The sequence below is a fragment of the Penicillium malachiteum genome (genome assembly GCF_028827825.1).
Source record: "Penicillium malachiteum strain IBT 17515 chromosome Unknown utg000001l:1.0-8184562.0:1.0-8186909.0, whole genome shotgun sequence".
Lineage (NCBI taxonomy): Eukaryota > Fungi > Ascomycota > Eurotiomycetes > Eurotiales > Aspergillaceae > Penicillium > Penicillium malachiteum.
In genome coordinates, this window is record NW_026643094.1 from 1486486 (window position 1) to 1498754 (window position 12269).

General features: G+C 47.9%; 4 protein-coding genes across 4 annotated transcripts; 1 reads left to right on the forward strand and 3 right to left on the reverse strand.

Moving 5' to 3' along the window:
- Positions 1-3058: 3058 nt before the first annotated feature.
- On the reverse strand, positions 3059-4671 carry N7483_000565 (uncharacterized protein; the record flags this gene model as incomplete). The annotated part of the gene is made up of 2 exons (XM_057084003.1): positions 3059-3721; positions 3820-4671. 2 exons carry the CDS (start codon positions 4669-4671, stop codon positions 3059-3061), a joined length of 1515 nt encoding a protein of 504 aa, XP_056950152.1.
- Positions 4672-6256: 1585 nt separating this feature from the next.
- N7483_000566 (splicing factor cactin) lies at positions 6257-8145 on the reverse strand (the record flags this gene model as incomplete). Its single annotated transcript, XM_057084004.1, has 3 exons — positions 6257-6274; positions 6494-7591; positions 7657-8145. The coding sequence occupies 3 exons, from the start codon at positions 8143-8145 to the stop codon at positions 6257-6259; spliced, it is 1605 nt and encodes a 534-aa protein (XP_056950153.1).
- Positions 8146-8435: 290 nt separating this feature from the next.
- Positions 8436-10208, forward strand: N7483_000567 (uncharacterized protein; the record flags this gene model as incomplete). The annotated part of the gene is made up of 1 exon (XM_057084005.1): positions 8436-10208. The coding sequence occupies one exon, from the start codon at positions 8436-8438 to the stop codon at positions 10206-10208; it is 1773 nt and encodes a 590-aa protein (XP_056950154.1).
- A 207-nt stretch (positions 10209-10415) lies between these two features.
- On the reverse strand, positions 10416-12265 carry N7483_000568 (uncharacterized protein; the record flags this gene model as incomplete). The annotated part of the gene is made up of 4 exons (XM_057084006.1): positions 10416-11038; positions 11107-11517; positions 11573-12206; positions 12257-12265. The coding sequence occupies 4 exons, from the start codon at positions 12263-12265 to the stop codon at positions 10416-10418; spliced, it is 1677 nt and encodes a 558-aa protein (XP_056950155.1).
- Positions 12266-12269: the final 4 nt, after the last annotated feature.

Below are 12269 nucleotides of genomic sequence, written 5' to 3' on the forward strand. Positions count from 1 at the left end.
GAAATCCCTGTCATAGTTGAGTTATATTACTAGAATACTCCACACCTGGTCATCACTTCCTGCCTGATATGATCCAAGTTCCCTCTAGGTATGTGGGTACTAAGGAGGCACTGCATTCAGGCTATCATTTTGCAGGAAAAAAGTACCGCACACTTGTGAAAGATTTTTGACATTGCGCGCTATTAGCTTCCCCACTTTGACTTGAAATTGAATTGATAGATAATATTCACGGTTGAATGAACCGTCTCTCAAAGGAATCCACCCGGTTGGAAGATGCACTAAGATCTTTTCAGGTTGTAGTGGCGGAAGGCTAACAGCGTCAGTGGACGGGTTACTAGCACCCAATTCATCCCCTGCATGAAATACCAGCTCAAAATAGCAACAGAAGGACGGTGACAGAGGGATGGAATAAAAAAAGCAAAAACAAAATTGAAGATCGTGGATCGCCGCCACTCTGGGTACAGCATGCAATAATTGCCGAGAGCGAAAAAAAGAAACGAAAAAAGGAGCACTTGAGAGACGGGCAGAGCCGAGCAGGTCTGTGCGGGTGATCGCAGGCTAAACTACTAGTACTCCGTACTCCGTACTCTGTACTCGGTAACTACTCCGTGGTCTGGAGTCAATTAATCAGTAACTAACTGGTTAGTGGTGGGCCCTGGTCTAGATTCATGTCAACAAAACCGCGCATACGGAGTACACTCCAGCGGGGATCGACTTTTGTATAGCCTAACTATGAGACTATTGGATTACGATCCACAGAGGCCACGACACCTTTATGCAGGCAAAAAATTCCGACGAATTAGATATGAATTTCATCTTAAAATCAATATAGATTTACATCATAGCTGAAAGACGGCATTTGGATGATCATTTCGCTTGGAGTGAAAAAACCAGAAAGATTCAAGACTTGGACAGCGGGATGGATAGGTCACGGCATGAACGAAAGGTGACTAAAATTACTTAGGAAAGGATCTCTGGGAAATGAGATCATGCAATAGATGATAAGCCAGCAGAAGTCCCAGGGTTTTGGGTAAATGAATAAATAGTCAAATCAAATTCAAGGACAAGAAAATATACCGCAGCTCCGTATGGATTTTTCCCCTATAGAGTGGATAGGTTCGAGGCAGCATGTTCCATGACGGCACGGACCGTGGCGAGAGAAAAACGGGATTTCTAAACGTTGTGCGCTTGGGTCCTTTGTGAATAGCACTGCAGATGTCATTCCCTGATACCGAGGAAATAGATACCCGGTGTATTCCGCAGAGGTACTCAGGAAGAGCATGGTCGCACATAACCCCAAAGAAGGCTATGGAGGTATGGTATACGAAGACAAGGTAGGTGGGGGCCAAAAGAAGGTGTCGCGAAAGATCGGGGCCGAGCTGCGGTCCTACTAGGGTCACTCGATAATGAGGGGAGTAAATCTTGCCCGGGTGAGCAGTCAAGGGGGGGTTTCGATTTATGATCCTGACCACTCAAAGTGATACCGGATTGGTGCTCCATCGAGCATGTTAATCTCTTCTAAGGGCGCTTGTCGATCTTGTCCCCCATTGCCTCTAGCTGCATATAATTAGTGTGCATAGAGTACTCCGGTAGTATGGAGATCAGACTTTCGGGAGTAGTCCGGATAGTGTAGATCCATCAACCTCAACTAGTCAAGCTGCCAAGATGGTAAATCCGAGTCGGCTGCACTGACTACTTACCCCGTGCTCAGTACATAATACGAAGCACTAAAATGTGACATTTCCAAGGTTGTGACATTCAGCTGCATAATGACTTGCCAAGAAGACATCTGGACTAACCTCGTGTGGAAAGGGTAACCGGTATGATCTGCGGGATAGGTAGAAAATATCCAGATCCCCCGAGATCGACTGCGCCTCCAAGAGTCAATAGTGGGGGACGAATGGTCGGGAAGATCTTCCAGACTCTTAGCCGCAGCCCGGGGAGGCTAATCAATATTTCCGCGTCGCCCGTGGCAGTCGAAGGAGACCTGCAGATGTCAGTAGAACATGCTCCAGACACCGAAAACCCCCAAGTGTTATGCATCGGCGTAAGCGGCTAATCAAGTCTGCGGGTACATGTAATACCCCCCACATGTTGCACCCCCTTGGCTTGTTTCGGTGCTATTTTCTCCTCATTTAGGTATCCGTAAGGTGTCACAAAGAATCGTGTTTTGGTTGGAGGCTGATCCCTATTCGCCACATTTCTGTAGTTGTAGATATGGCTTGAAATCCCCACACGCCGTATATGTATGTAATACAAAGTGTGCAGACAAGTGAGAGAGAGTCAAGTGGAGCAATTCTATTCGTTATGTATTCACCAATCCTAAGGCTTCTCGTGCTCGGGTGTTGAGAACTTGCAGGACTCCATTGTACAGTGTAGACAATGAAACGTTCAAAAAGATCAACAATTTGAAGTGGGCCCTTGTGAAAGGAACCTGTTGAAAGGGATTGTAACTTGAATCTACAGGGTACTTTATACAGGTATATCAGACTCTTTAGTGGAGATCGGAAGCTTACTTTGGTAATTGATAGATCGATTTGACTATGGATCTTGAACAGTGCCAAGAGGCAACTGACCCTGTTGGTACACTTGCATTTTCAATCTCAGGATACATTAAGAATGAAGCACTTCAAAAAAAAGCAAAATGAGACATAGACAGAAAACAAGACAAGAAATATGACATCCTCTGCAAGTTTTCCGTCAGAACACCAGTTTCCCTTTCAATCGCAATGCATGCAGCAGGTCTAATGTATCCCAGACCCAAGGCCACAGGCTCTGAGGGTGAGATCAGGAAAAAAAACTTCATCAAATGGGGGGAATAAAGAACACAAATTGAATGGACAAAAGAAGAAACACGAGCATTATCGATCATAGGTATTAACGCGAGAACGACCCATCAAAACAAAGATGAAAAAAGGGAATAGTGGAAAAGAAAAAGCAAATGGACAAGACAACGCATGTCAGCTGTGATTATTTCTTTTCACCGAAACGGTTAGTTTCGCTTCCCCTTTCCCCCAAAACTCCGGGCTCATTTTGTTATTTTCTTGCCATTCATCCATCAGACTCCATTTTGAATGTTCGAGTGGGTCACCGAACTTGCCATGGACCCATTATTGGGGCCAGGATTAAACCCACTTCGTACATACTGCTGCTGCAGGCCCATCTGCTCCCTCAGTGCCTGCCGCTGCCGGATTGCAGCCAAGCACTCCGGACTAGGCTGGTTGTGATCACTGAAGGCCGGGCTGCTGCCATGTGGGGAAGGAATGCAATTGCTCACAGTTTCAAATCCGAAGGAAACTGATTCTCTCGGGGGGTAGGGCTCAGAAGCCATGGGAGACCCCTGGTAGGGCGGTAGCTCGGGCTGTGAAATGTAACGATCATTAATGGACTCTGGCTGTGGAGGGTACCGATCATCGATTGTCACAGGGGCTTGCTGCTGTTGCTGTTGCTGGGGAGCTTGCGACTCCACTAAATTGCGGGCTTGTCTTTCGCGACTCCGGTTCGCCTGGCGTAATTCAGTCCATTTTCCGGTCACTTTTCCTTTCTGGTTTCCTCCCCCACGACGTGTCGGCGAGTCGGCGCATTGAGACTTTTTGGGAACTGACTTTCGGAAACGGGTGGTAGATTCCACCTTACCATTTCTGATAGCTTCCGCTGTAAGACTCCAAAAGCTCATAGTTCTCTTGCCGCCGCGAGTTTCATTCTTGATAGCGTAGAATCCCTAATACACCCGATTTATTAGATTATGTTGTGATAATGTATTGTGATTTGGAATATGTATTTTATCAAATGATGGGGAGCGGGGTAATATGCACATACTTGATTCATCGATAGATTGTGGCGGATACTGTTTTGCCATCCTTTTGAGGCAGGATCCTTGCCCTTGGATGTGTTTTTCTCAAACCAGGCATAGATATCTTGAAGCTGTAGTTTGAAATCCGGAGCCTCACTCAAGGCTTGGAAAATAAGTTGAGAGTAGGGAGGATCAGTGTGATGATCTTCCTCAGTCATCTCACCCAAGCTGCCGGTAGTTAGTGGGGAAGCTTCATCAGCCATATTGCTCATCGGAGTCGAGTGCGCGCCCTCTGAAGAGTGTGAGGGGTAGTTAGGGGAAGCGGTTGAGATAGGTGATAAAGAGGTAACCAGGTTGGATGGAGAACTTCCATCAGATTCTTCCTGTTGTATGGATTGCTGCATGTTCATAGGATAAATAGAACGTCGTCGTTGAACGTGCTGGACGTGCTGCTGGCCGACCCAAGGTGAAGAGAGACTCCGTTCATCTCGTCCAAAAATAATGGCACCAATTTCACTTCTCATCTCTTGGGAACCGAGACGACCCATTGTTGATGAATGAACCATGGTAGAAAAGTTTGAAGATGGAGAGTAGATAGAGGAATATTCAGAAGTTTGAGGGGCAAACGCTTGTGCTGGATGAGACATGCTGGGTTGTTCGCTTGGTCCTGAGAAAGGCGTACCCCACGCGTTACTGTATCCAGAGTGTCGGAGAGCCTGAGGATTCATGAGTTGCTGCGTCAGGTACAATCTAGATGTCGCCCAGTTTGTGACCGGGGCGCCGTAAGACTGCAAGGCATTTGCTGGAAGAGTTCCCTCGGCACCGGTAGTTTGTACCGAATGCTGATTGTACTCGAGCTCCCGCTGGTCAGTTGACATTTGAGCCAGGTGAGAGTGGTAGGAGGAAAACGAATGGTGATCCATATCGCGTGTGTTAAAGGACAGGATGTAAGCTCTCTCAGGCGTCTAACTTGAAACAAGCACCAAAACCGTGAGAAGCTTAAACCTGCACTTAAACAGAAAAGAGAAGAAAGACTAGAATTCAAAATGAAAGAAGTAATTTTTTTTAAAGAAAGAAGATGCGGCAGGGCGAGGTAAAAGTAACCGGGGAGGATTCTCTCACTAGCACACGAGCCGCTATTCCAGGATCCTAAATGAGAGCTGTACACGCTCTTCTCTCTTTTACCCCCTCGCCATCTAATGCAAAAGATAATAAATAAATTTTTAAAATAATTATTTTATTTTATTTTTTATTTTTCTCTCTGTACTTTTTTTATTTTCTTTTTTCAATATGTAATTTTCCCTCGTTTTTGTTTTTTTCTTCTCCCCACGCCAGCGCATAAGGCACATGCTTCCTTTGCTGCTGTCAACCGCCTTAGAACCTGCATCCCCGGGCAAACAACAGATGAGTGGACCAAATGTCTCTCATTTCCTGAAAATACCAGGACGAAGCAAAACGGGGGACTGTAAGTAGCGCTATCTGCTGCATTTATTGACCCTTAGATCCCTGGATTTTCTGCGAATTCCCCCCATTTCTTTTTGTGGAACTTGGATAAGTCTCCCCATGGCACAGATGATGGCCAATGATCTCTCGAGAGGCTCAATTTATGGTGCTACGGCAGAGTGAACAGAATAGGTGAAATGGAGGAGACAGATCTAAGGAGAGGGGGCAAAGAGTGGGTAATTTTGTGGCTGGCGGCGACTCTGCTTCTGTAGAGACTAGCGAGTAGCCATTCATAGTCCATATTCATCTGCAGCAGATCACGGACTTCTCGGAAGGCGACGTTGAGTGGTGAAAGGGACCATTCTGGAAGACTCCTTCCCTCTTCTGGAGTTGCTGTCCTGCCTGGACTTTTTCCGATGCTTCTGTTGGGCCGTTTCCATCCAACTGAGAAGTCATGAAGTCCCCTTTTCCTGCAGGTAGCAGCCCTGGAGGCCGTCGTGTCACCCGAAGCCGATAACCAACGTCCGCCGTTCCGCAGAAAAGCAAATTAAAATTGAATAAAATAAAATAGAAAAATAAAATAAAAACGCTCGTGCCGACAAACCCCGTCGCTAGGCACATGGGTGAAGTCATGAAAAAAATACTGGTCGTTACGGGGAGGAATATCCAAAAGTCCCGTATTCCCTCATACATGGAAGATGGCATCACCGAAATAATTGGTGATTTCAATGGACAATTGAAAAGAAAAAGAAAATTGCTGTCGAAGTAAGCATTTGACATTGGATCCACACGTGGGCCGAGCTTCATATCGATTTTTGTAAGATCCCTTTAAAGCTCAGGAGAAGTGGGAAATATTTCCTGCCCAATCAAGCTTTCGCTTGCTGGATTCACAGGCTGATCGGTTGCTGGAAAATACACCCCGAATCTCCCTGCATGTACATCCACAAAGGGAAAGAAAAAAAAACAACCTCCTCCATCCCGATAGAACGCCCATGTGGGAGTAGCGCGGGTGCGTAAGTGTTACTTCCGGTAATAGATCTGAGACAACCAGTCAGCGGGGAGTGTTCTTGGTGACAAAAACATTAAAATACTCGGAAGGGGGTCATCACTTACTCTCTTAAATTGAAAATGGAGTTGAAGAATACCCTGTATGACCAAATGAGAAAACAATGACGTTAGACGTGTTCTTTGCTGGCAGGGGTCCCCCTCAGATGATGAAAGGGAAGAGGCAACACCCGTGGACCCGTGTGAACATACCTTATCAAATGTACTCTTAAACCCACGCTCCCGCTTGGCACTATAATCCCATTCCTTGTCGACAATACGGAAAGCAATATCCTCATAAGGGGGTCCTGCCATGAAGCGGATCAAACAAGTATCCTCCTCTCCAGCTGCGGCGAAGGATTGGCCACGCTTGCGACCATTCTCTCGTTCAATACGGTATGTAGGGGCCTTGGTCTTGTCGATCAGGTCAGGGTAAAAGATGTTGAACTTGTAACCTTGCACAACCTTAGGTGGCGGATTATCATGGTCGTAATGGGTTTGGTTGTATTTGTTCCATTCGTAGCCCATCTGAACACGGTTGAAGTACCGTGGCTTTCGAGGTCGGTGCTTGCTAGCCCACTGATGTTGTGCCGCGGTACTCACGGCTTCTTCGCCAGTAAATATCTCCTCGTTTTCACTAACTCCCTTAGCTAGTTCCCGTTCGTAAAGGGCCTTGGTTGCCTGTGAGAAATCATCATTGGGGAGCGAGGAAAAGCGACTAGACACAGCAAGCGCAGGAGCGTTGGATGATTCTGGGTTAATCACTGCCGCGCTTGACTTTTCAGCCGCGCGTTGTCGTAGAGGAACATATCCCATGCGAATAATCTTCTGACGCTCGCGGGCAACTTGGCGAAGAAATGCAGATTCATCCATGATCTCGAGGCCTTTATCCTCAGAGCGAACCTGCAGCAATGGGTCGGGATCTAATCCTTGGAATGTGACAGAGTCCAGCTCGTTATCGTTTCCACTCATAATCGGGGCAAGGGGCGCCAGCTTCTCCCGAACAGTCTCCGCCTCTCCCTTCTGCTGTTTCCTGAGATCACAAACACGCTCATCGATGACTGCCTGGTAGACGTTTCTCAATCGTGCACGAGCCTTCCAAACTGTCAAGCTGCGCAGCAGCTCCTCCCAGTAATCCGTATCAATAGGCTCGTCCGAGTTCAGCTTCCTCTTCACCTGGACCTCCAGGCCTTGTAACTGTTCATATGTCTTCGGGCTAAGAAGCCTATTGATATCGGCGGCGACGGAACTGAGTGTACGTCCTTCCGGCGCATTGGTTTTTAGGCGATCTCGACAAATGACTTTCATAGTCTGTGTAGCAAAGCCGATGTTAGCACAAGTTACAGTCAATATAGTAAAACAAGGATATAACATACCTGCCAATAATCTCGGTTCCGTGGGTTCGTCTCCAGCTTAACAAAAGTCTCAATATCGTGCTCTAGATCCTCTAGCTGAGACTGCTCTAGTCCCTCAAACACTCCATCAGGATCCACCACATCAAGCTCCGAATCATCGATTTCGTCGTCCAGAGGGTTACGAGTCGGGTCGATAAACCGCAACGTAACGGTCAACCAGTCGATGGGCTTCGCGCGACCCTCTTTTACTCGGATCTCAGCCTTCTTCTTAGCCTGCTTCAACACAAAGATATCCTCCTGCGCCACCCACTGGCGCTCTTGTTCATCCTCTTGGATCTGGTTGATGCGCAACTGATCACGCATATTCCGTGGCTGTTGGTTAGAGTGCGAGTCCTGGCGATCGCGCCATTCTCTGTTATCGCCGCGGGGAGGTCTTTGGGACTGGCGCCAGTCGGACGGGGAACGCGATCGGCGCCTTGAGTCTGATCGATCTGGCAAGCGTGAAGACATCTTGAGGGGTGTATCAGTCAAGACGGTACTTTGGGTTTTTTTATCCAAGTCTGGGATATAACGAACAATAAGTATCCCAGTCAAGGTGAGTGGCGTTGGTCGTGAGGTTGGAAAAATGAGGCGGAAGATCGGCGGAAAGTTACGCGTGCGGCTAACTTACCCTGCGATGTCTAAACTCTAGGCAGCTCCGCTCCGCTCTAGATTTCTCCATGCTCATCCTCATCTCCATGCTTCTACTCCATATATGACAAGGCTGAACAACATTTCGGGATTATCTGATACTCAAAGCTATGGCTTCTAATTGGCATAAGCTTACTTTACAACAACCAAATACACCTCCGCTTCTTTCTCAGTTTACATGGACCCGTGAAGGCTACACCCTCTATGTAACGGATCTCACCTTCATTTGGAGCGAAGAGCTATTTCATCAAGAAATCTTGAAAAGGGCCGAAGAAAAAGCCACAACTATTGATCCCAGTGAAGACCATGATCAGTTCAATGTCCTTCTCGAAAAGATCGGGGAAACTCTCCGCGGGGAGGAAGGCACTACAACAATAAACAGTGGAGCTGAAGGTGATTCACTTCATCTCATAACAAAGTCGAAATTACCGGCTCCGCTGCGGCCACTAGTGTGGGAAATCCGATTATCAAAACAGGCTTCTACATGTTTGACAAATCACCTCTTGCTGCCACTATTGAGAGATGGGGCTGGCTGGGAATCTCGACAGCAATTTCTCCTAGATCAAATTAAACAGAAGGACTGGATTCTTGGAAGAATATTTGACAAGATCGGTGCTCTTGGTGTTGATCTAGGAACCGTCTTTCCTGGAGCTGCAGGGTTACGCAAAACTAAGAAAGGCAGCACGAGATCTGAAGCAGCGAGATTCATCAAAGGCCTTGCACCATTTGATGAATCAAAATGGCCTCTTGAATCTGGCGATTCTTCAGAGAGCTCGGGATTGGCTAAGAAGGTACTAAATGAGCTTTTAGGGTCGGAGAAAGACCGTGATCTGGAAAAACTTCAAGCAACCAAGGAACAGTGGTGGACAGAGCTTCCAGTATTCTCAGAAACGGCTTCCTTCCCATCTACGAAGAGCGATGAACCCGCAGCTGGCGATGCTTCCCCTGATCAGAAACATGAAAAAGACATCAGTTCCCAACATGATATGGATCTAGATCGAGATGGTGCTTCCACTGCTAGCGAGGATGAATTCCAACGGCAGGAAACACCACCACGACTAAGAGCAAAGAGCAAAAGACCTGAAATATCCCCTCCAGCAAAGATAAGACAAGCAGCTCAGCAAGTCCAACCAGCTTTGAGTACAGATCCAGGCGAAGCCACAGCATCCGACTCAGAGCCTGAGAACACTCCAGCAGCGCGTCGAAAACGTACGCCAACCCCACCGCAACCAAGAACAAAGAAGACCGTGGAGCAAACCCAACGAGCTCCGAGTCCAGACTTAGGTGAATCGACGGCATCAGACTCGGAGCCTGAAATTCCAGCAGCGAGTCAAAAACACACATCCACACCACCAAAGGCCGATAAAGCGCCTCAGCCGGAGCCGCGGGAGTCTCCAAAGAAAGCTCCTAAAGCTAGAGGTGGACTCGGTGTAATTGGGGGCAAGAAAAAGAAAGAAGAGAAGCCTCCTTCTCCTTCCCCGGCTCCTGCTTCATCTCCTCCATCTCAGCCAGCTCCATCATCTTCGGAAACGGCGAAACCGGTCGCAGATACCAATGCATCACCGGTCAAACCTAAAAGAGCAACTAAACTTGGAATGATCGGTGGTAAGGGCAAAAATAAAGCGGCTGCGTCAAAGCCTGAATCTGTTTCCTCGCCGCCTGCTACTACGCAGCAGGATCATGTCAAGAATGCAGTCAATACTGCACAAACTGAGCTAGAAAAGATTCCTAAGGAAGAGGAAGATTTACCGAAGCGGCAAGAGAAGAAGGATACTCCTACATTGGAGGAAACTGAAGCGCAGAAGACTGCCCGGAAACGGGAGGAGTTAAAACGGCAACTTGCAGAGAAGAGCAAAGCGCCAAAGAAGAAACGGAGATTCTAATGTCTATTGGGAGGTAGTACATATTTGTCGCATTAATGTAAATAAATTCTAAGACCATTGGGGGAATCACGTTAAAAACAAGAAAAGAACCATCCACGCTAAAGAACAACACCGACATTTCACCAACTTACAACGTACACAACGTTGGAATGATACAATAAGTCCCCAGAACCACTCAGAAGGGGAACTGAAACTATCTGAATGGTCTTAATTTGTAGGAGCAAAGCTTGACCGACTAGAGGGACCTCTTCGTCGACCCTGCTCTCCAGGAGTGACCAGCCTGACCTTTTTAGGCGACACAGCACCGGAAGAGACAGCCTGGCCAGGAGCCGAGGTGTTAGTGGAAACTGTGCCACCGGTAGCGGCAACAACACCAGCAGCGCCAAGCATGCCACGAACTTTTTCAACTGCCTTACTTTCGCCCTTTGTCCAAGGATCCCGTTTCACGAGACCAACGCCGGAGGTACGACTGACGGAGTCACGACGTTTAGATTCTGTAAGCAAAGCTTGGCGGTTAAGCTCACGACGGGGACCTGGACCACAGTCATGCGAGCAGCCAGGAGTGGCACAGCCACCTTCACTGATAGAAATATCACTGAGCCAGGTTGTGATGCAGGCGACATGACCACCATGACCACATCCTTGGCACCAGGACCAGAGAGCAGCACCCTTGGGTCGAGGAGGGGTGAAAGAATTAAATTGATCCAACTCGGAGGATGAGATTGCTTCTGTTGGGACAGACGAATGTGAGGTGGTTTCAGAAATCGGATTAGGACTTGCACCACCAAAAGAGGTCGTCTGCTGTTTTTCTTCCTGTGCAGTAACCCATTCTGCAGGGGGGTTCAAGACTCATGCATATGGAGCAGGGGGGCTTGTGGAGTGCTACAGCGATAGCAACGAGAGTTGTCGCGCTTCGGGTTTTCGTAGGGTTTTTGGCAAGTGTGGCAGAATACATTGATGAAGGTGTCAACCTGGGCATAGTCATAAACACCTGGGTAAGAAGGTACGCAGGACAGACGAAGCTCTGCGGCCTCCAGGTCCATAGAATGCCGAATAAGATATTCATTGTAGGTCTTGAAGATCATTTCACTTTCCTCATACGGAAGGATTATCTCGCAATCTTTGAACAGGACATGGAGTTTCTGCAAAAGGTGCGCTGCAGTTTGGATGTCGACAGAGCTGCTATTGCTGTGATAGTATCGAACAGCCTCTTTCAAAATGGCTTCGATGCTCCATGGCTTCGGTTCAGCTGTATCTGGAGCCAGAGGAATTTGGACTTGCGAAAAATCTTCATAAATGCCTGCCATGGCTGGGTATGCTGAGATATCAGCACTCAATGGATTTGCGGACTGGAGTTGGTCGACCGAGCTTGGATGGTCCAGCGGGGTAGATTCGGTCAATAAGGGCGGGGGGGCTGGAAGGTCGTTCAAGATGAATCCGACCGGCTTCAATGGTGGAATCATCCATTTCGAGATCATCCTCCGGCTCTTCTGGTGCCGGTTCCAAATGTGATTCTCTTTCGCCAGAGACAACAGACCGTCCTCCGTAGGAACTATTAGCCTGTCCAGCATCTGACTGTCGCCGATCCGGGAATCGGCCATTGGAAGAGTAAGAGACACCAAGGGATTTCGAAGGGTGCGAACTATCCGTAGAGGCGGAAAACATAGGGAAACTCTCAGAAGAATCACGCCTCTGGTATCCATCTGGTCCAGGAGGGCGGTTTTGTTCCATCGTAGAATCCAGTGTCAACACCGTCTTAGGGAATTGCTGGTAGTTTCGAAGAGCGGCCCGCTTGTCTTCCATCTGCTGTGCATATTCGTCTTCTGAACCCTGGCGAGGGTAATCTGGATGGTTGCGAATACGCCAATCTGCTCTGCCAGTGATTGCCCGGGGTGCAGATCTCTGGTCGCTGTCTGGATCTGCCAGCGCCGGATCGCGTAGACGATCAGCTGCAACGCCTGCATAGTTATGAGTATCTTCACTGGACACTGACTCGGACTGTAGCAGTGGCAAAGGTTCAATTGCTCGGTTATCATGGTCTGGCATACTCCATCCATTGTG